Raw genomic sequence first — 26,700 nt, 5'->3', positions numbered from 1 at the left:
ATATAGGATTGGTTCCTCACCTCTCCATTCACTTGTTTTCCTATGTCCAAAAACTACTTTAAAAATTTCAGAATGTATCATGTATGAAATGCTTCACTTAGCGCTTTGGATTATTGGAAACAAGCAATCACTGCATGGTGTCCTAAGGAGCTACCCTCATGTGGGAGTCAACTATAATAGATGCTTATTTCATGGCCATTCATTCTTGTGTGTTGAGTTCACCCAAAGCATTCATTGATTTCTATTCACTTGACTTAGGCACTGGGGACACATACATAAATGAGCCAGTTGCTATTGGTGACAGCATGTATTTTAGTTTTGGCATTTTTACATTTTTTAATCTATTGATTTTTTTAATTTCTAAGGAAGTAATTTTTTTTTTAAGTATTAGATAGTTCCAAAGCCCAATGAATAAAAATGATCATTTCTATCTTTGTCCTCTTCTTTTTTACTTGCAGTTTGTATGTAAAAAAAAGTTGAGTTCTTTCCTAGGAAAAAAAACACCCTCATATTATTATATTTTAAGAAATTGGGTCAGATCATATGGTACTTATCTTTCTCTGACTGGCTTAATTCATTTAGTACAATGTTCTCCAGGCCCATCCATGCTGTTGCAACGGGTAACAAACTGAACTAACAAGCAAAGTAGAGACAGACTCATAGATAAAGAGCAGGCAGACTGCTCTGGTGTGTGTGAGGGGGTGGTAGGGGCAGGCAGAGAGTGTTGGAGGGGTGGAGGGATTGAGCAAGAAAGAAAAGAGAAAGAACTTAAGGACACTGACAACAGTATGGTGATTGCAGGGAGGGGGGTAGGGAGTTGTAAGAGGGGATAGTGATGGAAAATAGAAAACTGGGGGGAAAAAGAAATTGGTTCATATCATCCTGTAGATTACTTTTTCACCTAGTAACATATAATAGACATTCTTTCATGTCAGTACCTTGGGGGTTTTTTTGGGCCAAAGGTTTCTCAAACCTTTCAGCTAATTCCCATTTCAGTGGTTTTCTATGTGCAGGATTTCTTCAAATTTTTTGCCTGTTGGTGGCACCCCTTCTTGATTTTTTTTTTTTAGCATGTTGAGCTACATGAATTTGTTTAATCTATCATCTTTAAATGGAAGCCAGTTTTAATTTTTCATTAGTTCGAGTTGTCTGCATATGTTATTATTTGGGAATATTAAGAAATGCCATATCTCCACCACATGCGATGAAAATTTTTATTAGAGTACAAAAAATTTTTTGAGTTTTTCTTCTCAATGTTACTTAGTATTATTAAATCCTTTCTGTTTAAACAAGTAACCTAATTTTATCAGGCCATAAAACCTTAAAAATCTGATTTTAAAGAAAATCTGGCATAAAGCAATGAAAATAAATAGCTATTTCACAATGTAATAATAATCTTTGGGGGATTTTTAGTGGACTGACTAAGGTTATTTTGAATTATTTTGAATACGGTACAAAATATAATAAGAAAGATCTCTGGACTTGGAATCAAGAGAAGTTTAGAATCCTGGCTCTAGAGCTTAGAACAACAACAACAAAAAATGAAGTTTCCAGCAACCCAGTGAATCATTTTAAAATTAAAGCTTTCTCTCTACATCATAATGTTGTTTTGAGAATCCCATGTGACTGGCTTTGTAATAGAGTTACTAACACACAATAAAAGTTCATTCTTATTACATTTTGCCTTTATCATCTGTGAAAACCTGTAATGAAGGATGTTGCTAATTTTAGAGAAAATGGAAGGGATCAATGTAACATTCACTTTCTGAAAGGATTTGTGTTTCTAATGAAGCGAGTTCATGCAATAACTTTGGTGAGTGTGAACCACCCTCCTCAGCTTCTACCACATATGAAAATTCAGGCTCCATCCAAAACCACCATTAAACCATAAAACGACAGAGGCAAATGAAGGGGGAATGTAAGTTCAGCATGAACACTTAAAATGATTTTCTCTTCTTTTTCAGTGTACTTAAATGAAGCAGGGTTCAACTTTGTGAGAAAATGCATTCAAGCTGTGGAAACAAGAGGTCAGTACACCTGACAGGTGTATCGCTGCTGTTGTGTGGCCCATTCTTATATAGAAATGCTCGGAAAATGAGGTGTATTTAGCCAGTGACATGAGATTAATTTAAAAAAAATTCTGTGATTATATAAATACATAAATAGTTTCACTTTGAGCTTCAGTTACTCAAAAATCATCCTATAAACATACTTAGTAACATCTTCCAAAATAGCCCGTTTACTTCTTATTAATGGACTTATTATTGTAAATACCCCTTTAGTTTTTTTTTTTTTTCTGCTTTAAGGAGGTCAGTAACATTCCTAAGTAGCTTGTGTTCAGCCCCTCCTTCCCTATATGATTTCCTTCAGTGATTTCAGCACCTTCCTCACTCCAGTCGCCACCTCTCTCCTGAAGCCCGCCCTAGTGGTCTGTGAGGCAATTGCACTTCCAGGAAATCCGGCCTAAAGCAAAATTCGTATTGGGCTGTGGAGTTCTTTAAACTTAGATTCAAATTTTGGTCCTGCCACTTAGAAGTGTTGAGATGTTAAGTAGGCTTCTTGTATTCTTTGAATCTGTTTCCTCACCGTTACAGTGAAGATAAAAATGCCACAAAACTGTTCAACGTGCAGAACTCCGTGACCGAAGAAATAGATGAGCGATGCTATTTCATATTCATACTCAAGTCGTGGGGAATAGGCAGGTGTACTTTGCTACTTTGATTGATCTTCAAAGACTTTCAAATCACTGCTCAGTGTCTGCTCTGAGAAATATATGTCTGGTGGGTGTTTCCAGGGAGGTTTGATAAAGTGAGATCACAAAATTGGATAAGCAGCTTTCGGATTCTGTGTAGGCATATGCCTGAGTTTTTAACATTCTGTACTTGGGAAGCTGTCTCAAGCCATTTTCTTGTGATTTTTTTCTTCCCATTAGGCATCACAATTTTAGGCCTCTACCGAATAGGAGGAGTGAACTCCAAAGTTCAGAAACTCATGAACACCACATTTTGTAAGTTTTGGATGAGGCGGTTACTTAATTAATTTTTGTATTCTTACAGATAATCCAAACCATAGGTGTGGGGGTTTTTTGTTATTGTTTTATTTTTTTAGATATGGCCTATTGCTTATCCTTGAGTATTTTCAAGTAATATTTTGTATTCGGTTTTCAATGTTCAGTTATAATAGATGAACAATCAGAATTGGAGAGGGGGGCTTTTTATGATGTTGGACTTTCTCTGTCGTGGCCTTGGATTAGCTAGAGTTGCAGTGAGATTTATGGCTTCTGGATTCAGATTGCCTGGCTTGGAATCCAGCTCGGCCACTTGAAAACTTTGTGGTTGTGGGGAATTTGCTTAACCTTTCAGTGCCTCAGCCTCCTCATTTATAAACTGGAGATAATAATAGTTCCTGCCTCATTAAGAATTGTGAGGACTGGAAATTTTAATTCACATGATGTACTTAGAGGCATGGTGGACGCTCTGTGGTGTTAGCCGTTAGCAACAATTTGACTTGGAAAACTATTCCACAAGAAATAGTTGAGGGTTAGTGCCCCTTTGTTAGATCTACTTACTTTTTTGTCCCTGTTTTCTTAATGGTGCAAGTGGTATTTTTGATGGGACGATTTAAATATTTTACTTTTATTCTCTTTAGCTCCCAAATCCCCTCCTGATATGGACATTGATATTGAACTGTGGGATAATAAGACAATAACGAGTGGACTGAAAAACTACCTCAGGTGAGCAGGGCTAACGGCGGGCACTCTGTGGTGACCTCGCCCTGGATCGGCCGTCACCTGGGAATGCCACGCCCCGTGTGCGGGCTCCACCCCATGAGGTGGTCATGTTTTTAATGTTTAGTGTTCTGGAACTTATCCTTGATTTCTCAAATAATAAACTTAAAAGGCTAAAGTATCTTATGAATACTAAGTAATTTCTGTTTCATGGTAAATTTTTTTTTAAATATATTTCTATTGATTTCAGAGAGGAATGCAGAGGGAGAGATAGAAACATCAATGATGAGAGAGAATCATTGATCAGCTGCCTCCTGCATGCTTCCACTAGGGACTGAGCCCACAAACCAGGCATGTGCCCTGGACCGGAATCAAACCCGGGACCTTTCAGTCTGCAGGCCAACGCTCTATCCACTGAACCAAACTGGCCAGGGCTGTTTCATAGTAAATTTGAATGTAGGGTTCACATGTCTTCCTTACAAATAAGCTGAAATTGAAAGTTATTTTTCTTAAACTGTTATCCCCATATCTGAGAGGAGTTTTACTCACAAAGTGAAAAATGGTCCCTGGGCCTCCCATTTTAACATAATTGTAGCAAGAAGTGCTAAGCGGCATTGGGTCTCTGAGGTCTGCGTTGTAGCACTTCCTGGAGCCTCCCTACTTGGACTTAATCCTGCAGCCTGACCACCAGTTGCCAGGAAGCACCGCGAGTCCAGGGAAATAAAGAGATGCTGCCATTGTAAAGGATGCTCCGTTCTCTGTTGCAGGTGCCTTGCAGAACCACTAATGACCTACAAGCTGCACAAAGATTTTATTCTTGCTGTTAGTAAGTATGCTTCCACTGATGTCATTCTATGCTGTATTACTTAGAGGTATAACTTTAAACCAACTAGTTAAGACTTCTCTACATATTAAGAAATTGTCAATGTGTTACTTAATATGGTTTATTAATAAATAAGAAATTGCAGGATGAACTAAAATATTTTGTCATTTAATAAGACCTCATTGGAGTGACATTCTGGTGTGATCAGCAAAAGCTGTGAGAAATTATTCTCATTTCATTTTACTTGGATTGATGGAGGCCAGTTTTTTACAAGAGCAACTTTATGGTTAAATAGATAAGACCACAAATATGTACACTCAGTTATGCCACTACCATACACATACTCACATACTGTGTTCCCAGATCTGGAGAGAAGAATCAGATATTTTTGGCAGGCAAAAGGCACTTCCCTCGATCTCCTTCCTCCACATTATATTTATAGTATTGGTGATTACTTATCTATATCATTTCTTTAGATCGGTGACTGTTAAAATGTGGTGTGAATAGATAGGTTTAATTCAAAACCTGAGGGGAGGTGGGGGAAGGTATCTGTGAGAAGTTAGAAGTATGGACTTTTTTATATATTTTTGATTGATTTCAGAGAGGAAGGGAGAGAGAGAGAGAGAGAGAGAGAGAGAGAGAGAGAGAGAGAGAGAGAGAAAAACATCAATGATGAGAGGGAATCATTGATTGGCTGCCTCCTGCCACCCCTTACTAGGGATTGAGCTGGCAACCTAGGCATGTGCCCTTGATTGGAATTGAACTTGGGACTCTTCAGTCCGCAGGCTGATGCTCTATCCACTGAGCCAAACCAGTTAGGGCAGAAATATGTACTTTTACAGGATTGGGATCAGAGTGCCAAAACACCATCTGACAGCATCACAACGCATTGTAACAATTAGGAGTTGGAATTTCATTGTTAAGATGTATGAGGTGTGACTGTAACCAATGTATTTTTCACAATCCAGAAAGAAATCAGTTGCCTTATTTTATTACCAACATTGTAATGTCACAGGAAACGTTGTCTGCTGATAACAGTGTCAGATAAAGTTGAGTGGCCTGGGTTTTTAATCCAGCATATATGGCTGACCACATGATCCTGTGAATAGATATGTACAACTATGCTACTGAGCTTCCTCCTGAAAGCTCTTCTCGCAACATTCTCTTCATGAAAATCTACCTTTGTGAAATGAACAAGACCTTAATAATTTCATTGATTAAGAAGACAGGATCCAGACTGGGCAAAAAGATGTTGTGTAAGGACACTGGTATATTCATGGCAATACCAGAGTTACAAGCCAGTCTGTTAGACTCTTAATCTAGAACTCTTCCTTGTATAAAATAATGTATTTTATGACAAACTAGAGGCCTGGTGCACAAAAATTTGTGCACTCGGGGGGAGGGTGTCCCTCAGCCTGGCCTGTGCCCTCTCGCAGACTGGGACCCCTCGGGGGTGACCACTTGCTGGCTTAGGCCTGCTCCCCGGGGGATTGGGCCAGGATGGCAATCAGACATCCCTCTAGCAGCCGGGCAGCCATCAGGGGATGTCCACTTGCCAGTGGGGAGCAGACCTAAGCTGCAGTCAGACATCCTTAGTGCTGCTGAGGAGGCAGGAGAGGCTCCCACTACCACTGCTGTACTGGCAGCCATCAGCCTGGCTTGTGGCTGAGCAGAGCTCCTCCATATGAGAACTCACTGACCACCAGAGGGCAGCTCCTGCATTGAGCGTCTGCCCCCTGGTGGTCAGTGTGTGTCATAGTGACCAGTCATTCCCAGTCTTTCTGCTGTTAGGGTCAGTTTGCATATTACCCTTTTACTATATAGCAGGGGTCCTCAAACTGCAGCCCGCGGGCCACATGTGGCCCACCGAAAACATTTATCTGGCCCACCGGGTGTTTTTGCTGCTGCAGCTGATTCATCCAGGACCTGCAGTGCGCATGTGTGGAATATCTGAGGGACCTCTGCTATATAGGATAGAGGCCTGGTGCACGGGTGGGGCCGGCTGGCTTGCCCTGAATGGTGTCCCGGATCAGGGTGGCGGTCCCGCTTGGGTGCCTGGCCAGCCTGGATGATGGGCTGATGGCTGTTTGCAGCTGGTCACATCCCCTTCAGGGTGGTGGTCCCCACTGGGGTGCCTGGCCAGCCTGGGTGAGGGGCTGAGGGCCGTTTTCAGGCTGGTGGGTGACTGAAGCTCCCAACCTCTCCTTTTTTTCTTTTTTTTTATTCTGGGATTTATTTACCTGCTATAGCTGTCGCTGGAGCTAAGAGCTGGCTCTAGCTCTGAGGCCCGGCTCCAGCTCTGAGGCTGCAGCTGGCTGAAAGCAGGTACCTGGGTTTTTTTAGCTTCTATAATTGAAACATTGTTGCCATCACTGCCGCTCTAAGCTCTGAGGCCGAAGCTGGCTGAAAGCAGGTATCTGGAGCTTGTTTAGCTTCTATAATTGCAACTTTGTTGTTTAGAGAGTAGCTTAGAGCAGGGCGAGGCAGATAGGGGACTTTGGCTTCCTCCGTCATGGAGCAAGCAAGCCTCCTGTTCGCTTTAGCTGCCTGGCTGACGGCCACCGTCTTTGTTGGCAGTTAATTTGCATATCTCGCTGATTAGCCAATGGGAAGGGTAGCAAAGTTATGGTTAATTACCATGTTTCTCTATTATTAGATAGGATGGCAGTTGAGCCACTTAGCTGAAATGACTCAATGAGCTGCTGATTTTGATATGATACAAACATCTGGTTGTGAGACTTTTTTCTACACTTATTCTCTGACAAATAATGATTATATTATTCACTACCATGATCATTAATATATGTTCTTATCTATAAGAATTCATCTTTTGTCTGGATCAAGGGTAATCCTATTTATAGATGTTAAGTTAATAAAATTAGATATTCTTTGGTTTCAAGCCACAGAAATTCACTCAGTAAGAAGGGGAGGCTATTTACAGAGGAAACAGTATCTCCCAGAACTCCTTGGCCGAGGAGGAGTCATGCCTCCCAGGGGTCTGCAACCAGGAACCGCAGAGCTGGGGACTGATGTGTCTCTCCCTGCTCTATTTGGAAGGTCTCTCATTTCTGTTCTTTCAGTCCAACTTTCTTAGGTTGGAGCACATTAGGTCCCGGCAGCCCTGGTTCTACACGGTCTGCCTTTCCACATATCCAGCAGACAGATCAGTTTGGGTGACTTCATTTCAACTCCTGGGAGAGAGGGAGCTCTGTTTGGCCAGCCTTTCCTCACTCCAGATAGGTGTGCCTGGAAGAAATGGTGGTCCCATAATATCAGCCCTGTTGGTTAGGCAGAGAAAGAGCTTGGTAGGGTGGGCAGTTACCCCAGGATTTTGTTTATTGCAGTAAAAGAATGTTGAATAGATCCCTTATTCTGAAGGACTAGAAAGTTCTCTACCAGATAAGTCTGCATCTTGGCTTTGGCTTGGCAGATGAGACTTGCTGTAGATGATTTCTCACTCTTCAGATTTACTGTTGGCAGCATGGGCTTAAAATTGACTAGGCCTCTATTTGCACCGTGATTCTGACCCCTCAGACAAAGAACTCCTGCTTGTTTTTGAATTTGTAAAATCTGGAAAGAAATGCGTGCTTCCTCTAGTCAGATGGAGTCACTGGAGGTTTCAGTGTGATAAAGCATCAGTCACAGTGCCTGACCCATTAGGCAGTCTGCATCCCTGGCTGAGGTCACTCACATCAATGTCCTTGTGTAGCAAAACCAAAGCAGGCAATGAGCTCCGGTTGTCTGTATGTATATAGTTCGTGGCTAAGAGCACCAGCCGGTGTTAGATAGACCTGGGTTTGCTAACTTCTTTTCTTACTAACTTCATGGCCATGGACAAGTTACTGAGCCGCTCTCAGCCTTGGGGAGTGATATGTGATAATAACCATTTGAAACAGCGCTTTTAAGGCATGAAGGGGTGAGTGTCGTTGTGACGATTATTAATGTTTATGTACACATTTTTTAATGCAATTAAAACTTGAGATTTGCAACCTTTTTGTATGTTACAGAATCTGATGACCAAAACTACCGGGTGGAGGCTGTACATGCACTGGTACACAAATTACCAGAGAAAAACCGAGAGATGCTGGACATCTTAATAAAGCACCTGGTCAAGTAATTCTCTGACTTCTATTTTTCACTTTAACTTGTTCAGCTGTTAAGCTTGTCCGTGTCATCTTAAGTGTGTGATGGTGCTGGGACATCGCTATTGTCATGAGAGTCTGTAGAATGTGATTTAAAAATGAGAAGGTAAAGATACAAATTATGAACAACAAATACAAATCTATCAACAAGTGAATCTAAAAATCAAGTGAATAATCTGATGAACAGAATAAACTGGTGAATATAATGGAATCAGGGGCATAGAAAGGGAATGGACTGACTATTCTTGGGGTGGGGGGGAAAAGGGTGTGGAAGGTGCGGGAAGAGACTGGACAAAAATCGTACACCTATGGATGAGGACAGTGGGGGGGCGAGTAAGGGCAGAGGGTTGGGTGGGAACCGGGTGGAGGGGAGCTATGGAGGGGAAAAAGAGGAACAACTGTAATAATCTGAACAACAAAGATTTAATTTATAAAAAAATGAATGACTAATTTTGAGATATATCTATATGTACATGTGTATGCACCTGGGTATGTGTACAATATAAAAATAATCCTTTGCAATGGTTAAGCTAATGATGAAAAACTTACAGGTCAACTTAAAAATATATGTGGAAGTATATAGTTTTTCCCCAATTCTTTTAGATACATTGTAATCCCTAAGTTTGAAAACTAGTTCTCCATATTATCAGGATCAACAGGTTCTACCAGGTCAAACTTCCACTCTAATATTAGCTCCTTTCTTTGGACTCATAGTATCTTTTGGTCTCTGAAGATTTTTCTGACTCTGCTGTTAGTCATTGATGTATTTAAAAATCTTGATAGATTTCACAGTAGTCAGGTTTCTCCAGAGAAACAGAATGAATAGGATGTTTGTGATTATGTATACACATATATACATACTAGAGGCCCGATGAACGAAATTAGTGCAAGAGTAGGCCTGCCTTCCCCCGGCTGCTGGAACAGCTTCCCTCTGGCACCCAGGACCCAGGCTTCCCTCTCAGCCCTGGCTTCATCCAGAAGGTCATCTGGAAGGACGTCCAGTCTAATTAGCATATTATGCTTTTATTATTATAGATACCTATATGCATGTGTGTATGTGTATGTATATGAAAGAGATGGATTGATTGCAAGGAATTGGCTTACATGATTGGGAGGCTGGTAAGCCTGACGCCTGCAGGGCAGGCCTTCAGGCTGGAGACCCAGGAAGGGTTGATTTTGCAGCTGGAATCCAAGGCAGCCCAGAGACCGAATGCCTCTTTCTCAGGGGACCTACTCTTTTTCTCTTAAGACCTTCAATTGATTGGATGAAGCCCACCCAAGTTATGGAGGGTAATCTGCTTCACTCAGAGTCTACTGATTTAAATGTTAATCTTATATAAGAAGAAACATACCTTCACAGAAACAGCTGGAATTATGTTTGATCAAATATGTGGGCACCATGGTGTCACAAATTTGGCCATAAAATTAACCATCACATATCTATCTAGAAATTGAGTCTCTCTCCTCTCTCTTTCTCTCTCTCTCTCTTAATCCAGAAGTTTATTTGCTATGCTGCTGGAAACAAAACAAAAGTTTTTGTTAAAATTCACATTTTAAACATATTTCCGAATCCCCTTACCATTTCTTTCACTTTTTCTAATTTATTTAATTTGTTTTGTTTCTATCAACATTTATCCCCCGTATACCCTCTTTCACCTCCCCCTGCCCTCCCCCCTCCCCCCACAGTCACCACACTGTTATCTGTGTCCATGAATTCTTTCTCTTTCTTTTTTGCTCAATCCCTTCACATATACACCCAACACCTGGCCACCACCACCAGAGCTGTCTGACTACTCTGTACCTATGAGTCTGTCTCTATTTGGCTTGTTAGTTCATTTTGTTCATTAGATTCCATATGAGTGAAATAATATGCTACTTGTCTTTCTCTGACTGGCTTATTTCACTTAGCATAATGTTCTGCAGGTCCATCCACACTGTCGCAAAGACTGTTAAAAAGACATTTTCCATCTTAATGAATACCATGATTCATAATCAAATAATTAATCCCTTCCTTGTTTGCTAGAAGTAATAACCCAATTTATGCTAATTTTAGCCATGCACATTTGAAATAGTGTTACATAACATATTAATAACTCTCAATGTGCAGGCTTTGAGATAATATTAAATTCCCCCGTAGGAATCCACTTGGAATGGCATAATTTCAAGTTCATTTTTAACTGTTGCCTATGGCAATACCTTTATTGCTAATGAACAAGGACTCATCCTTGGTCTGAATTAGTCTTAAATTATTTTTTTGAATTGTGTTTAACCTCTTTTTGAAATTTAACCACACTGTATTTATTGGTCATTCTCTTGTTGTATTCAAGCTATTTTTCTAGTAAAGTTTTTTTGTGTGTGTTTTTTAAATTGACATGAATGTCGTTGCTTAATTACCCAGAGTATTAGATGAACACAAGCTTTACCCTTAATTTGAATGTGTGTTGTTTTGATAACAAGGAATAGCAGGACAGGGTATCTGGCCTTAGAAAAGTGCTTAAAATTCCCTTGTTCATCCTTCACCACCATTCCTGGCTCTTTTCTTTTTTTTTTCTTTCTCTGTTTTTTTGTTTATTGACTTTTTGAAACTACTTTTATAAAGTCTCTGTTTTTAAAAAATATTTTATTTAATTAGAAGACAGTAGTTCACACATTTTCCCCACACCTGACCCCACATCCTCTTACAACCACCAATCTGTTCTCTATATCTGTGAACTTTTTGTGTGTGTTTTTTTTGTTGTTGTTCTTTAACATTCCACATATGAGGGAGATCATATGGTGTTTGTCTTTCTCTGTCTGACTTATTTCATTTTCAGCATAATGCTCTTGGGATCCCTCCATATTTTCATAAATGGCAAAATTTCATTCTTTTTTATGCCTGGGTAAAATTCCATTGTTGATACATACCATAATTTCTTTATTTGTTAATCCATCAGTGGACACTTCAGTTGTCTTTATGCCTTGGCTACTGTAAATAGTATACAGTGAACATGGGAGTGCATGCATCTTTTCTAGTTAGTGTTTTTTTGTATAGTAAAATGTATGTTCTAATGACTTAAGTAAATTGTAAACAACTGATAACACTCTTGGTCCCTGGCAACCTTATGACATGGGTAAACTATAAACAACTAACAACACTCTTGGTCCCTAGCAACCTTATGTGGCTTAAGAAAAAAAAAAAAATTTAAGACCTGTGACCTGGATTAGTCACTGGCCTAAAGGAACAACTTAATGACTAATTCCAAATCTCCATTAATTAGCTCGGAGATGTTATATAAATCACTGGATGCTCAGTGCACGAAGTTCGTGCACGGGTAGGATCCCTAGTGGCTGCTGGCTGCCGGCTGGGACCTCCCTTTCCCTTGGCTGCCTGCCACTGGCCGAGGCCTCCCTTCCCTCCGCTGGCCAGCCAGCCCCACCCCCTGGTCAAACTCCCAGTCAAGGGGAAAATTTGCATATTATGCTTTTATTATATAGGATTACTTCTTTTCTGAGGATCCTTTTTTTCCTTCTTAAAACAAGGCCATTTGTGGTTCTTCTTTGATTCTAACTTTAAATATTCAGAAGTGCAATTGGATGTCTGTTACCTATGGGAGTTGAGGGAGTAAGGTGCAGAAATGGATGAAATGCGGGTGAGAAGGGTCTGTGTTAACTCAGGAGCCCAGCAGACGGAAAATTCAGTGAAGAGTAAATTGGTCTTCAAAATATTCTGTCTCTTCTGACATAGTCATCAACTCTCCTTTTCAAAATAGAGCACATTTTTAGGATTTCTAAATGTATTTCCAGTGAGCTTAATATTAATCATTGTCCAGTTTACTTACACTACCAAGAACTTTTATATTTTAGCAGTAGTTCCTAAAGCCAATTTAATTACAGGAAGGATATTATTTTGAGATCTTATTTCACTTAATTTAATTGATTATTTCATTTATAAGGGTTGCTATACTTACTAGATGAGGAAACTGAAGCCTAAAGATATTAAATAACTAGGCTGACTACACCCCACTTCCAAGTTGGATGGATCCATGCTTTGATTCCAGATAGACTCACTGTCTTTGCAGACTACTTTCTTAGTACATTGTCTAATATATATTACATAATCAATATGTAATATTGGGTTATTCAAGAAGGAAACTTGGAATGAAACTCTTCTGCGTCTAACCAAGAGTCTTCTTAGATAGTTCTCTCTTGGGCACAGGGGACATTTCATTCAGTGGGACAGGTCCTGTCCTATACTAGGAATTGTGTGGGTAACCCAACATCCTGGATTACCCATAACAGTTTACTTTTGGTTTTAGGATGTAGTTAGTGATGCATATGCAGATATAAATATAATCTTGTGTGTTACGTTCCTTCCTGGAACTTTCCAATCTAAAAACCTGGCTGGAAGTAACAGAGGAAAGGTAGTGGTTAACCTAGGAGAGAGAGTGGTCAAATGAATGAGGTTTCTTTTCCTCTTAAGAATATATCCAGTTTCCAAATTAGTTAATTAGTCAGAGTCATCTTTGATAGCTACCAAGATTACTTTGGTGAGGTCAATAATTACAGGCTTTTTGTTTCATTTCCAGCACTGATTTACTCTTCCTATTTCCTCTTCCCGTTTCCTCTTCTTACTGTTTGCCAGCACAGTGGCCAGCACCACAGAAACACTCAGGGAAGCCTTACAGTGGTTCTCAACCTTCCTAATGCTGCGACCCTTTAATTCAGTTCCTCATGTTGTGGTGACCCCCAACCATAAAATTATTTTTGTTGCTACTTCATAACTGTAATTTTGCTACTGTTATGAATCGTAATGTAAATATTTGATATACTATTTTCCGACGGTCGCGACCCACAGGTTGAGAACCGCTGCCTTAGAAAGATGGTTGGAAGGAAAGAAGGAAGGATGGAAACGCACTGGCCAGTTGTCTTATGTGGGGAGCTCAAGGAAGCCTTTGACTTGTATTCAGGAGACCTAAATTCAAATAGCATCTCTATTCCTAATTTGCTGTGACCTCAAATACATCATTTTTACTTTAGGAGCTTTGTTTTTTTTTACCTGTACAATAGGAAAACCTGACTTCCTGGGAAGATTAAATGCAATGGCAGTAGATTTTCAATAATTCTAGTATGTTTGGTGAATCCAAATAAAATTACAACCAGCCTACTCTAGACCATCTGTTCTAAAAGAAGTATAGCACTGTAGAAAATACCAAAGGGTCAATAATCTATCTCTTTAGGGTGATTCTACTCACAAAATCAAAATTTTTCCTCTTCAATATATTATCTTTTGTAATTATGTTTTACTTTGGCTATGTTAACTTTTTATGTCATTTTTGGCTATACTCATTAATGCCAATTGCAAGTGACTGAACCTGATTATTTGGAAAAATTAGCCTGTAGTGGAATGTTTTACATTTTATTTATGTCACTAATTTGGTAGTTGAGAACATTTTATAATTACTAAACGTTTAACTTAAGATATTTTTTTTTGCTCTTGTTTGCAGAGTATCACTACATAGCCAACAAAATCTCATGACTGTCTCAAACCTCGGTGTCATATTTGGCCCAACTCTCATGAGAGCACAGGAAGAAACTGTGGCTGCTATGATGAATATTAAGTTTCAGAATATTGTGGTTGAAATTCTGATAGAGCACTATGAAAAGGTAGGCTGAATTTTCAAGTGGAAGTATCAAATTTTGTATGTTGCATTCATATCATCTCGATTTTTCATTTGCATCATCTGTGAGCTTCACATTGTGAAGTCAGATTCTTATAATGTCAGTCTTGTAAATTTTGTATAAATTAGCTCTTCGTGAGGACTCTGATATTCCTTTATCTTGTTCAGTTTTTAAATCCTCCTCAAAACCTTCTGGCCAGATGGTCTCCTTTCCTTCTCCATCATTTACCTTTAAAGATTTTCTTCCACAGCACTTATATAATCAGGTTTTTGCACATATTCAGATAATACTTTAGAATAACTTTGTAGTTAAATCTATTTTAACCTTTTAATCTCTCTGGGATTAGACTCTTAATTATACAGCAGAGGTGATATTCTAAATAAAACCAAAGAAAAAAATCTGGAACAGAGTCTTGAAGTCTTCTCTATCCAGTCCCCCGGGAGGGTGACTTTATAAGAATGGGATCTTCTTATAACTATGGAAATTGGAAATTGGGGAAGCCAAATTGATTGCGTTATTAACAAATTCAACCATTTAAGTTCTAAATATTTTTTGATACCTTTGTGTCAGATCTAGTCCTTGTGAGAGAATGACTGTGCCTCTCTCCTGCCCCGGGTCCCTCCCTAGTACCTACCTAAGGCTGGAGGCTTCCTCACAACCAAGGAGCACGTGCTGCCTCCTGTAGCTGTGCTCAGACCTGGCACATTTCTTGACCATCAGAACCAGCAGCATGTCAGCCCCTTCTCCTAAGAAGTGGGTCCATTCTGCTGGGGAAATGGTACAACCCAAAGGCTATGTTTAGCATGAAGGGGGAAAGACAGTTATCACACGAAAAGAATCCATGTGTCTCAACATTGACATTTGTTCCTGTTTGAAAGGTTTCTTAAAATTATTGGGAAATCTGAACATCACTGTTAGGGAAGCATAAAAAAGGAAAACCCAGAGAAGAAACGTTACTCAGTGTAAATGGGAAAGAAAGTTTATACCTATTCTGGGATTCACTTTATTTATTTTATGGTATCAAGCATCTCTTGCATACAACTGATGAAGTAGCATAGACTTCTAAGATTCAGTAGCATATAAGTCTCAAAGCTTCTTTTATGATGAAATTGGCAATTTCACCCTTTTGTTAACTGTGGCCCATTGTTCTCCCGGGTAGATTTTTCACACCGCCCCAGACCCAAGCATCCCTCTTCCTCAGCCTCAGTCGCGGTCTGGATCCCGAAGGACACGCGCAATCTGCCTCTCCACAGGCTCCCGGAAGCCCAGAGGGAGGTACACTCCGTGCCTGGCTGAACCTGACAGTAAGTGGGCCGGCCTTGGGGAGAGGCTTTCTCCATGCTTTAATCCAGCCTTTCTGCCGCTAATTAGGTAGAAGTAGAAGTGGTTCTCACTGATGCTATCACCCCCAAACCTCCCCACCTCCAACATTTGTATGTTCTCTATCAGTAGAGTTGCAAGGTACTTTGGACAAGCAAATTTATTACCGTTACAAAGGAAATAATTAGTTTGCTCAATGCCCCCCCCCCACCACCACCTTTTTTCCTGCAACTGTGATTAAGTACATGAGGTGCTACTTTGTGGAAGCTTTTGTTCTATTGTCAGAGTGTAGAGAAGAAAGCCAGAGAAAGACTGGCTGAAGCATTTTCTTTCTTCCTCTCACATTATGTTCTTAAAGCATCATCTCTTGGGTATCAAAGTATCTCAAAGAGAGAAAGAAAAGAAATAAGAGAAACTAAACCACACATTATCACTAACTTACTGTTCTGAGCCAGGCCCCAAGATGAGGTGGAGGCAGCTTGAGCCCATAAGATGTGTTAAACTGGCCGTTTTCATTTTATTTCATACCCCTACACCCCCCCAATTTTTCCACAATCAATATTTAATAGAAACCACTACTTTTTAATTTAGACATATTTGAACACTTCATTACAGTTTCTCTGATTTTTTTTTTTTTTTTTGTATACCTTACTTTTAGGAACATTAAAAAATACACCCAATTAAACAGCCAGTTTCTTACATTGCTATATTCTTAACAGGAAATGGAAAAAGTCCTCTCTTGTAAATTGAGAGCAGCTTGTAATTTGCAGCTAACATTTAACGGTGCCTTTGAATGGAGGAGGACTCGGATGCATTGTAGTTCAGAACCACCTAAGATCAGAAAAGTAAAAAAAAAAAAAAAAAAAAGGCAGAAATATGTCTTTAATATCCCTTTCATTGATTGTTTTGTAATATCATCATGGAATCATTTTTCTTATTTGTGAGTCCTGTTTCAGAATTTTGTCTGAATTCAGGTCTGCCCACTCATGCTGTAAGAAGTAATATCATTTCACAGGGGCAGGGCACATATAAAATCCCCCTTGAATAGTATGGAAAAATGCATTCACCAAGTTCAAAAGCATCCCTTAAAGGCTGTCTCCAGTACTGAGGACAGTTCTCCATGCCAGGTGAAGGCCCATCACTTTGGTGGGATCAGGTGGCCACAAGCCCTGTGTGAGTTGGAGAATGGAAGGGTTTTGGTGGTGCTGTTCTCAACAGAGAGCCTCTGTCCTTTTCTCTCTCCCACTCCTGCTCAGGCGACTCCTACAGCAGCAGCCCAGCCAGCACACCCATGGGGAGCATTGAGTCCCTCTCCTCTCACTCCTCTGAACAAAACAGCACGACAAAGTCCACCTCCTGCCAGCCCAGGGAGAAGTCCGGAGGGATTCCCTGGATTGCATCCCCGTCACCGTCCAATGGACAGAAAAGTCTTGGTCTCTGGACAACTAGTCCTGAATCCAGTTCTAGAGAAGATGCAACCAAAACGGATGCAGAATCAGATTGCCAGAGCGTGGCCTCCGTCACCAGCCCAGGGGACGTTTCTCCACGCATAGACCTGGCCAAGAAAGGGTCTCATGGGACTTCAGGACAGAAAAGAGCCTCAGCTACCTTCCTCAGGTCCCTCGCTGCCGCTGAAGGTGAGCCAGAGTGGAGCTTACGCAAGATGTCATTATCTCCGTGCCACTTGCCGGATTGTTCCGCGTGATTAATCAAGGGAGAAGTTAATGGGGCAGAAACGAATGATGCTTATCTAGTTTGTTCCTGAGCTGGGATTTTTCAGACTCCTCTGCGCTGAGACTTTTCCCCTGGCTCTCTCTATCTCCGTGAGGTGATGTCTTTGTAATTGCTGTCGATTCTGATCTCCCTGGGTGATGGGCAGCCGTGCTGAGGAACATTCTGTACCGTCTCATTTGGGCTCAAAGAAGAATGCTTCCTTTTGTTACGCGCATGGGCTGTGTTATTGCTATTATTTTGTCTAATAACACCTTGCCTGTTCTTCTTTTGGGTTTTCTTTTCTAGGAAACAAGAGTTATAGCGGTTCCACTCAAAGCTTAACTTCCATAGGTTCCAAAGAGACGCCTAAAGCCCCACCAAACCCAGACCTGCCTCCAAAAATGTGCAGGAGGTTAAGGCTAGACACTGCCTCGAGCAACGGCTACCAGCGACCGGGCTCCATGTAAGTGAGAGTGAGTTTGCTGGGTCTGCCAGGGGGTGCATGGGGCTGAGGGAGCCCTTGGCGCTTCTACCACTGAATGCCTCATCTGGGGAGTGGATGTAGCCAACTTCTGTAGGACCCTGCTCTCTTCTAAATGTGATGTGGAAGCTACAGTAGGCTTAGGATATATCTAAACTACACATGGGCAGGCACATCAAGTACTTTCCTTAGATGCAGGACTATAGCTTAATTTAAGGACATGAAAATCTATATCATAAAAGCCTAAGTGACCATTATGGCAGAACGACCAGAAAGACCGGTCGCTATGATGCGCCCTGACCACCAGGGGGCAGACACTCAACGCAGGAGCTGTCCCCTGGTGGTCTGTGTGCTCCCGAAAGAGGAGTGCTGCTCAACCAGAAGCTGGGCTCATGGCAGTGGAGGTGGCAGGAGCCGCTCCTGCCGCCTCCGTGGCATCGCTAAGGAAAGAGCAACGAGCCAAACGGTAAGGAGCAGTGAGCAGATGGGCATTAAGGAGCGAGGGGTCCCAGACTGCGAGAGGGCACAGGCCTGGCTGAGGGACCCACCCTTCCTCCCCCCCAGGCCCCCCAGTGCATGAATATCGTGCACTGGGCCTCTAGTAGATGTATAATAGAGTAGCTATGGGCTCCAAAGCTAGAAACCTTCCTATAAAAGCTGAACATCAACTTGTCAGCTGAGGAGACTGTGGTGCCAGGCCCAGATGACAGTCCCTCCTCCCCCCGCCCAACCTTTATGTTAGAAATAAACTGCTTTCTGGCTGTGAAGGTTGGCTTTCTCTCCTCCTGGTCATATGTCTCCTGTCTGAGAACTCACTGATTTAAACAAGCTCTTAGACAACAAGGAACTTTGATAGGCAAAAGAAGTCAGTCCTTCTAATCAAAAGAAACGACCCAGAAGTGTAGACTGAGAAGGTAAGGTACATAGATGTGAGCAGAAAGGGGGTCAAAGAGGAGAAAATGGGAACCTGCATAAACAACTAAACAAAATCCAGAGAGGCTTTTGCTGAACCTTTCCAAGTGCTGTATTGGCTATCACTAGGCCCCCTGACACATGTTATCGCCCACTGTATCCAGTGGGTTGTATAAACCTCATTTTAGAGATGATGGGAATTGATACTCAGAAAATTTAAGGATTTCACAATATTGCATATCGAGTTACTTCAATTAAAAATACTACTATAATTTTAAAAAGAGAATTTAAGGAACCAATCCACATACCCTCAGCTAGTAAGTGTAGAGCTGGGATCCTAACCCAGGGTTCCTGGCTTGAATCTGTGCTCTACATACTATACTATGCCCATGTTCAATATTGTGGGATTTCTGACATTTAAATTTTCCCTCAAAAGTCCAGTAAGACATTTTACTGAGATTATTTCCATACAAAGTGTCTTAAATTCATTTGTTCCTCCCTTTCTCTGACACAAACCTTTTGGTTTCAGAGTGTGTTTAACACATATTATCTCTCTGGGTCAGACATTTAACTGCCATGATATAGACAAGTATATTGGTAAATCTGTCTGCTCCCCAGTGTGTGTGGTTCTAGCCCAGCCGTGGGCAAACTACGGCCCACAGGCCGGATTCGGCCCGCTTGAAATGAATAAAACTAAAAAAAAAAGACCGTACCCTTTTATGTAATGATGTTTACTTTGAATTTATATTAGTTCACACAAACACTCCATCCATGCTTTTGTTCCGGCCTCCGGTCCGGTTTAAGAACCCATTGTGGCCCTCGAGTCAAAAAGTTTGCCCACCCCTGTAGCCACTAAGGAAATTAAATTTTAAGCCAATATGTCAAGGGAGATGGGAGAACATAAACTCCATCCTTTGTGAGGGAAAGAGAAGAGCTTCTGTTTTGTTATTTTACTGATAGTAAAAGATGAGATTGATGAGTGAGCGTACATTCTGTGTCAGGTTCTGAGAGAATTTTTCAAAGAAATAAAATAGATTTTAAAAATCTAGAATACCAAGGAATTTGATATCTCTGGTATAGCTAGAAACATTTCTAATTACTGAAGGTGGCTTAGTTTTCATTTTTTTCACCCTCTACCTAATTTTATCACCTCTTCAGAGACCATGCACCTCCTCCCCCAAGATTTGAAACAAGATTTGATTCCACAAATTTATTTATTGGCCATATTTTCAGTGTTATCTCTTCCTATATCATGGGAACTGTGTTCAAATATTAAAGGATACACGAAGTAGTTTTGTCTTACCCATCAGAAGGAACAATTCTTTTGTCATGTAGATTTGAGTTTTCTCTTGTGGCTTTACAGCAGTCTATACTATTGTTGCCTGGAGCAAAGTAGGGAGAAAATGCTCCTTTTTACTGCTCCCACTTTTCTGAGGTAGAAAAAATGAGGACAGCAAGATCCCCAGAAAGGGTAGCTTTAGGTTTATTACAATTTGATACTCCATGAGCTGGAGATCAGAGCTGAAACTTTCTCCCATGTTAAACCTTAAAACAATGAAGTCAGGTCAAATTTTGGGGACAGTTCTTAAGTAATCACTTTTGTTTTGATTAACTGATAACTCTGAATTTCATTTTGAGCTGAATGATTTTCTAGTTGATTTAATGAAACTTGCATTGTCAAATTATTTTTCAGTGTGGCAGCGAAAGCCCAACTGTTTGAAAATGTTGGTTCAGTTAAGCCAGTTTCTTCTGGGCGGTAAGTCTTCAAAACAAAGTAAAAAATAAATAAAATATTGGTGAGGTTGTTGCCTTGTGTGGACATGGTGGGTCATCTTTGACAGCTCTGCCCCCAATTCTGCAGATGGTCAAGTTCACATTCACTGTCTCTTCGTGCGGAAGAGGTCATGTCTGAGAACAGCACTTAGTGTCTTAGACTGTGAGGGTGATGCTTCATCTGCTAAAATCTTCATAAAGGAAGAGTTCTAAAAAACAGGTCTTCCAGAAGACACAAGTTGCTTTAACCCTTTGCAACTTTGGTAACAGTTTGTGGAAATTTTTCAAAAATATATACCTGACTTTGAAATGATAGAACTTTTTCTAGAAGCTGTTTTATTGTTGTTGTTGCTATTGTTTCCAAAGCCTAGCAAGGCCCTCACATATTAGTGCTTTAAAGTCCCCAGAGTTGGCATCTTTCAAGGATGTTGGTCGGTGCATTGCATTTGTATGGCAGATTGCAGACTGTTTGCATGGATCTTACCTCTGCTTAGCATCTTCACTTCTTCCTTCTTTATCAAGGCATGGTGAAGACTAGGCACGTGCCTGTCAGAGCCAATGTCATTTATCTCTGAAACTGTCATGGTTTGTAGGCCTTAGTGGGAAGGATTTAACCTTGCTACTTGTCTGTGCAGCTACATGGCTGAATTGCTCCACTAGATGGAGCCCTTTTACTAGGAAGCTCTAAACAGATAACTCAAGTCCTGTAATCAGAGATGATCCCACAGAGCTTTAAAACAGCAAGCTATGGAAGTAAATCATAATGCTATCGTATCATAAAGATATCCTCAAATGTTCAACAATCAGTCTGTGCATTTTTAATATGCTTTTACATTATAAATACTGCTATAAATCAACTTCTGATGACGGTCAGCAATCACGGTCAACAGCACTGTGGACCATGTAACTTTTCACCAAGAGACAGGGACCGAGGAACACAGTGGACTTCACATTCAATTCTTGGTCCCACCACTCCCTATGTGTATAACCTTGGAGTTACAGAAGAAATCTATTGCCTCTATAAAATGAAAGTCACAATTCTGTTTTTGCCTAGTTGTTGTAAATTTCAAATACAAAGCAATCTATTTGGCAAGTTCTCCACAGATGATCTTTACAATAACAACTTATTGTTTTGATAATCTTTATTGAAACTACTGAAGCTATTCAAGCTTCTAATTAACATATTGATAATACTTAAACATTAACTCTTTAACAGTTACCTGGTACTTTTTGGTACCATTCAGTACAGCTGAACAACAGAAAGTTGAAAGCATTTCCCTTACTAAGCTCCTACAGTGCTTATTTCCTGGTCCTTCTAGGGAACTCAGGGTAACCCTAGAATTGGACCTTGAAGAATGCTAGAACCAGTAGTAAGTAGTAGGAAGACTAGTTATGTTTGTGGAAGAGACCCATAAGGAGATTCTAGTGCAGTGGTTCTCAACCTTCCTAATGCCATCACCCTTTAATACAGTTTCTCATGTTGTGGTGACCCCCAATTTAATTGTTACAAATTGAACATAATTAAAACATAGTGATTAATCACAAAAACAATATGTAATTGTATATGTGTTTTCCGATGGTCTTAGGCAACCCCTGTGAAAGGGTCATTTGACCCCCAAAGAGGTCGCGACCCACAGGTTGAGAACCGCTGTTCTAATGCATGATCCTGACAACAGAAAAGTAACATCTCTGGGAGCCCTCACAGGCGCGTTGGGAGTCATTGAGCAAAGGGGTGATCTAATCAGTGATCCACCCAACAGATCATTCCAAGTGGATTTTCTAGGAGTTGTGAAGAGGAGAGTACAGTCAACCATGTAGGATGGAATTGGTCAGACTTAAAGGTCTTACATAGAGCAGTAACAAAAGCATGAAAAGCAATAAGGAGAACTTTATGGATAGGATCAGGATTTGGCAACTGCTTTGATACTGGGAATGAAGATTCCAAGTCTTTGAGACTGAGTGTCAGAAACAATGGCCGTTTAGTTTCTGGTCTCAGCCTGTGATTACATGGAAGAGAGGAAAGTTCTGGCCATAATGTTTGAGGAGCCTGAGGAACATTGAGAAGCTGGTAGATGGTGTGGAGTTTGCCATTTGAGAGACTTCTCAGTTTCTCTGTGTAGATGAAGGTGGGGCTTGCTGAGTGTACAGGAAAAATGCCTGAGCATTGATTGGCCTTTGGGGAATGGTTTCGTTTAAAGGTCTAGCAAAGAGCAATGTGAAGGAATGATCAGAAGGAACAGGTATCATCAACATGGTAGAAGCTGCAAAAAGTCAAGGAGACCATTGGAAGAGGACACTGGTTTTCACCCCTCAGACATATCTTACTTCTTGGGATTTTTAAAAAAAATATTATCTGTGTGCATGTCCACTTCTTTCAGCAGTGAAATTCTCAGCAACCAGAAAGTGTGAGGGAGTGCATGTGTGTGTGTGTGTGTGTGTGTTTATCATTGTTAAGTGACTCTTCAGAAAACACCGTATCAGTTTCTTTTTGGTGACTTTTTTATTTTGCTTATAGTTAAGTAAGCATTGACCCTATCAAACGTTTGTAAATCTGGCCATCAGCATTAGGCAGCATTTGGCATTGGACTGGGACTTGTGATCAGGTCACCTTCCACAGGAAGAGGGAAGAAATGGCTTTCAGGACAGTAGATGTTATTATCTTCCTCTGCCATGCACGAAGAAGCAGGGATTTCAGAATCCTTTGCAAAGGATGTTAAGACGCTTCTGAAGAGAGACTTGGTAGCTGACAGTGTTATTTCACATCCTCTTCAGTGCACTGAGGCAGTAACAGAGGCAGCATTAGCACTTGGAGAGGAAACTTCACTGCCACAGAAATCTGCATTAAATCATCAGAGCTCTCTCCTGAGTTAACACCTGCAGTTACGGAGCTCAGCAGAGAAAATTACACCTGTCTAGACACACGCACAGATAATTGAGAAGTCATGACAAGTATTTTTTGTACTGTGTATTTTTGACACATTTAACAATATCCATTTATTTCGTGATATAATTATTCTGCTTGCCTCCTCCCGCTACGTAATCTTATCAAATGGCTGAAGCATTAATAAAAATAGTTTAGTTGCCTTTTCAAGTGCTCTTTCAAAAATTACAATATTGTAAGTATTGTCATACCTTAATCATTTCTATAACTCTGGATGTTGTTTCCTTATGCATCTTTTAATTTATTTTAAGGACTCAAAGCAATAAGACTTTGTGTCCATTGGAGGAAATTGCTACTGTTAGGAAATTTGAATTCTTATAAAATATTTACATATTTTTAAAGAAATGGCTCTACAACCCTTAATTATACCATATATCGGATCAAATGATTATATTTGACTAGAAGGTTGATGGGAAAAAAACTAATATTTTTTCCTACTTGAGATTACCTTCTTCTGATTCTTAGAAGTCTTAAGGACTTGGCAGCAACCTCTACCCCCACCTCCCACCCATGTCAACCAGCACACCCATGTGGATGCCGACACGCATGCGTGCACACACGCACACACAGCTCTTCTTTAGGGCAGTGCCCTGCCTTCTCTGGGTGCCAGCATTCCTCAGTTCTCCCTTAATGAAGCCACGTTTCATTGGGATGTGGGCTGGTGGTCATTGCCCCGCCTGGCTGCTGCGGGCTCCCCTAGCCAACTCTCTAAAGTACAGCCTGAGCCTCACCTCCTAGGAAGCCGACGCTGGGGGCAGGGCCGGAGTTTTCCTCCATAAGCTTTCCAGTCTTCAGATATCCATTTGGGAACCATGGTCTCAATGACCTACCCTCCCCTGGAAGTGTAGACGTTAGACTCAAGGTCAGGCTCCAACGGGGAAAAGAAATCATGTAACGCTGGTGCTTTAAGACATCTGCGTGACAAGTCCTGCTGATGCTTGTCTGCTGATAAAGTGCTGGAGCCAAAAAAGAGAGACAAGGGCGCCTTGACTGTTGAAAAGGACTCGTCACGTAGAAAAAGAGCCCAGAGCATTCCTCGTCCCCCCTCACCCTCTTCTTTTTTTCCCTACTCATTTCTTCAAGAAATATTTAATGAGTTTTACTACCAGGCTTCAGGCATGGCTCATGGAGGTTACATTCCGATTAGAAGAGAAGATAACAGACTAACTGATATTGCTGCTGTGCGGTCTTCTGAGGGCCTGGTAATTGCTGGGGCAGCTGTTTTAGCGTGTGCGCAGGGAAGACATGACCTTCCGCAAAGCTCAGGGAATTTAAGAGGAACAGAAGTGCATAGCCCCTGAGGATCAAGAGGAAAACATCAAAGAGCCAGGGCTCAGCTGGCCTGAGCGGGGATGAGTTTGGCATGTTTGAGAAGGTGAAAGGGCTAGGGCAGTGATGGCGAACCTACGACACGCGTGTCAGAGGTGACACGCGAACTCATTTTTTTTGGTTGATTTTTCTTTGTTAAATGGCATTTAAATATAAAAAGTACATATCAAAAATATAAGTCTTTGTTTTACTATGGTTGCAAATATCAAAAAATTTCTCTATATGACACGGCACCAGAGTTAAGTTAGGGTTTTTCAAAATGCTGACACGCCGAGCTCAAAAGGTTCGCCATCACTGGGCTAGGGGGACGGGAGCCCAGCAGGTGAACAGAGGCAAGAGAACTGACAGACACCCGATTGTGCATGGAATGGAGCTAGAGTTGGTCACCCATTAGAGCAGTGGTTCTCAACCTTCTGGCCCTTTAAATACAGTTCCTCATGTTGTGACCCAACCATAAAATTATTTTCATTGCTACTTCAGAACTGTCATGTTGCTACTGTTATGAATCATAATATAAATATCTGATATGCAGGATGGTCTTAGGCGACCCCTGTGAAAGGGTCGTTCGACCGCCACAGGGGTCATGACCCACAGGTTGAGCACCACTGCATTAGAGGGTTGTTCTCTGGGAAATAGCATGATCCTCAGAACATTTTCCAAACTGTCCTCTGGCTTCCCTGTAGAGAATAGATCGCAAGGCGACAGAACAGGAAGCCTAGAGGATTTAGGGTGGTGGGAAGCCAGTCAGTGAGTCACACCACACACGATTTTGGCATGGACGTGGGTGGTGGAGATGCTGAGAAGTAAGTGGAGCCGGGAGGAGTTCCCGTCTTACCAAGGTAAATGGATGTTGCAGAGTAAAGATGACTTGGCTGATGATTTGATTAGCGGCCTCAGATGATGATGGCCTTTTAGTGTTGGCTCAAGTGCTTTTAAATAGAACTCACAGAAAACTCTGAAATTCTGGCTTCTCTTGGGAAACCAGAGTATGTGGCTGTATGGAACCTGAATTCCCATATGGTCCAGCTGTTGGGAGCTGAGTGTTGGCTTCCCTTCCTAAGAGATGGGTATGCCCCCTGGTTTGCAAAGCCTCTATCTGTCCCCATCATCGCCCTGACAAGAAGGCCACTACTGTTGCCCATTTACTATCAACTTATCCATCATGCTTATTTAACTCATGTACTATACTTTGGAGACATTTTAATTTGGGGATCTCACCTCTGCTAATCTGAAATTAAAGTGGAGGAAAAAAAGCTCTAGTGTGTAGCTGCAAAACAGCCTATTTACCCTCTGTATAGCTGCAAAAACAGCCTATTTACCAACAATTAAATATGGCATTCTTTAAAACAAACTTAGGCTGTGGTTACACTTGGAGGCATTGCCTGCAAACATTAGATGAGCTTTTGGTTTGCTTTCCATGTTTTCTGATCACATACCTGTGTTCAGTTTGTGGAAAATGCACGTTGCACACTTACATGTGCCTTTTGTGTATATTATTCTCCGATTACAACTAGAAACTAATATAATTTTTAAGATAATTTGAACTATGCATGTATTTATTTTGAGTTGTGGTTTTTACAACTCGCCTTTTACTCTTTCAGCCAAGCCAAAGCCATGTACTCCTGTCAAGCAGAGCACAGCCACGAGCTCTCCTTCCCACAGGGGGCGCTCTTTTCTAATGGTAAGTGCACCCAGCACCTCCCATTAAGGAATCGTGTAGAGATCAGAGTCTAAAGTGGAAGCCAGGAGACTCAGAATCTAGTGAGGCCCTACCCCTCATGACCTGCACCAATGAACACATCAGATTCCTCTGGGCCCCAGCTTCCTCCCCTATATGTTTGTGAGTGTGTGTGTGTGGTGGCGGGGGCGGGGGGGGGGGTG

General features: G+C 41.2%; 1 protein-coding gene across 7 annotated transcripts in view; it reads left to right on the top strand.

Moving 5' to 3' along the window:
• The window catches only part of ARHGAP42 (Rho GTPase activating protein 42), a 260,925-nt gene that overhangs the window by 228,567 nt on the left and 5,658 nt on the right, over window positions 1-26,700 (top strand). For 6 of the 7 annotated variants that reach the window (XM_059708078.1, XM_059708077.1, XM_059708075.1 and 3 more), the window contains 11 exons: window positions 1,965-2,027; window positions 2,933-3,007; window positions 3,649-3,733; window positions 4,495-4,553; window positions 8,558-8,663; window positions 14,176-14,335; window positions 15,510-15,654; window positions 16,927-17,307; window positions 17,690-17,846; window positions 20,470-20,532; window positions 26,421-26,500. In XM_059708078.1, coding sequence (XP_059564061.1) covers window positions 1,965-2,027; window positions 2,933-3,007; window positions 3,649-3,733; window positions 4,495-4,553; window positions 8,558-8,663; window positions 14,176-14,335; window positions 15,510-15,654; window positions 16,927-17,307; window positions 17,690-17,846; window positions 20,470-20,532; window positions 26,421-26,500 — 1,374 coding nt within the window. The remainder of the gene's footprint in view (window positions 1-1,964; window positions 2,028-2,932; window positions 3,008-3,648; window positions 3,734-4,494; window positions 4,554-8,557; window positions 8,664-14,175; window positions 14,336-15,509; window positions 15,655-16,926; window positions 17,308-17,689; window positions 17,847-20,469; window positions 20,533-26,420; window positions 26,501-26,700) is intronic. The other variant, XM_059708074.1, reaches the window with a different exon arrangement.

Source organism: Myotis daubentonii, chromosome 9, assembly GCF_963259705.1.
Source record: "Myotis daubentonii chromosome 9, mMyoDau2.1, whole genome shotgun sequence".
Lineage (NCBI taxonomy): Eukaryota > Metazoa > Chordata > Mammalia > Chiroptera > Vespertilionidae > Myotis > Myotis daubentonii.
The sequence above is the reverse complement of the archived record's forward strand: the minus strand, read 5'-3'. Positions and strand labels throughout refer to the sequence as shown.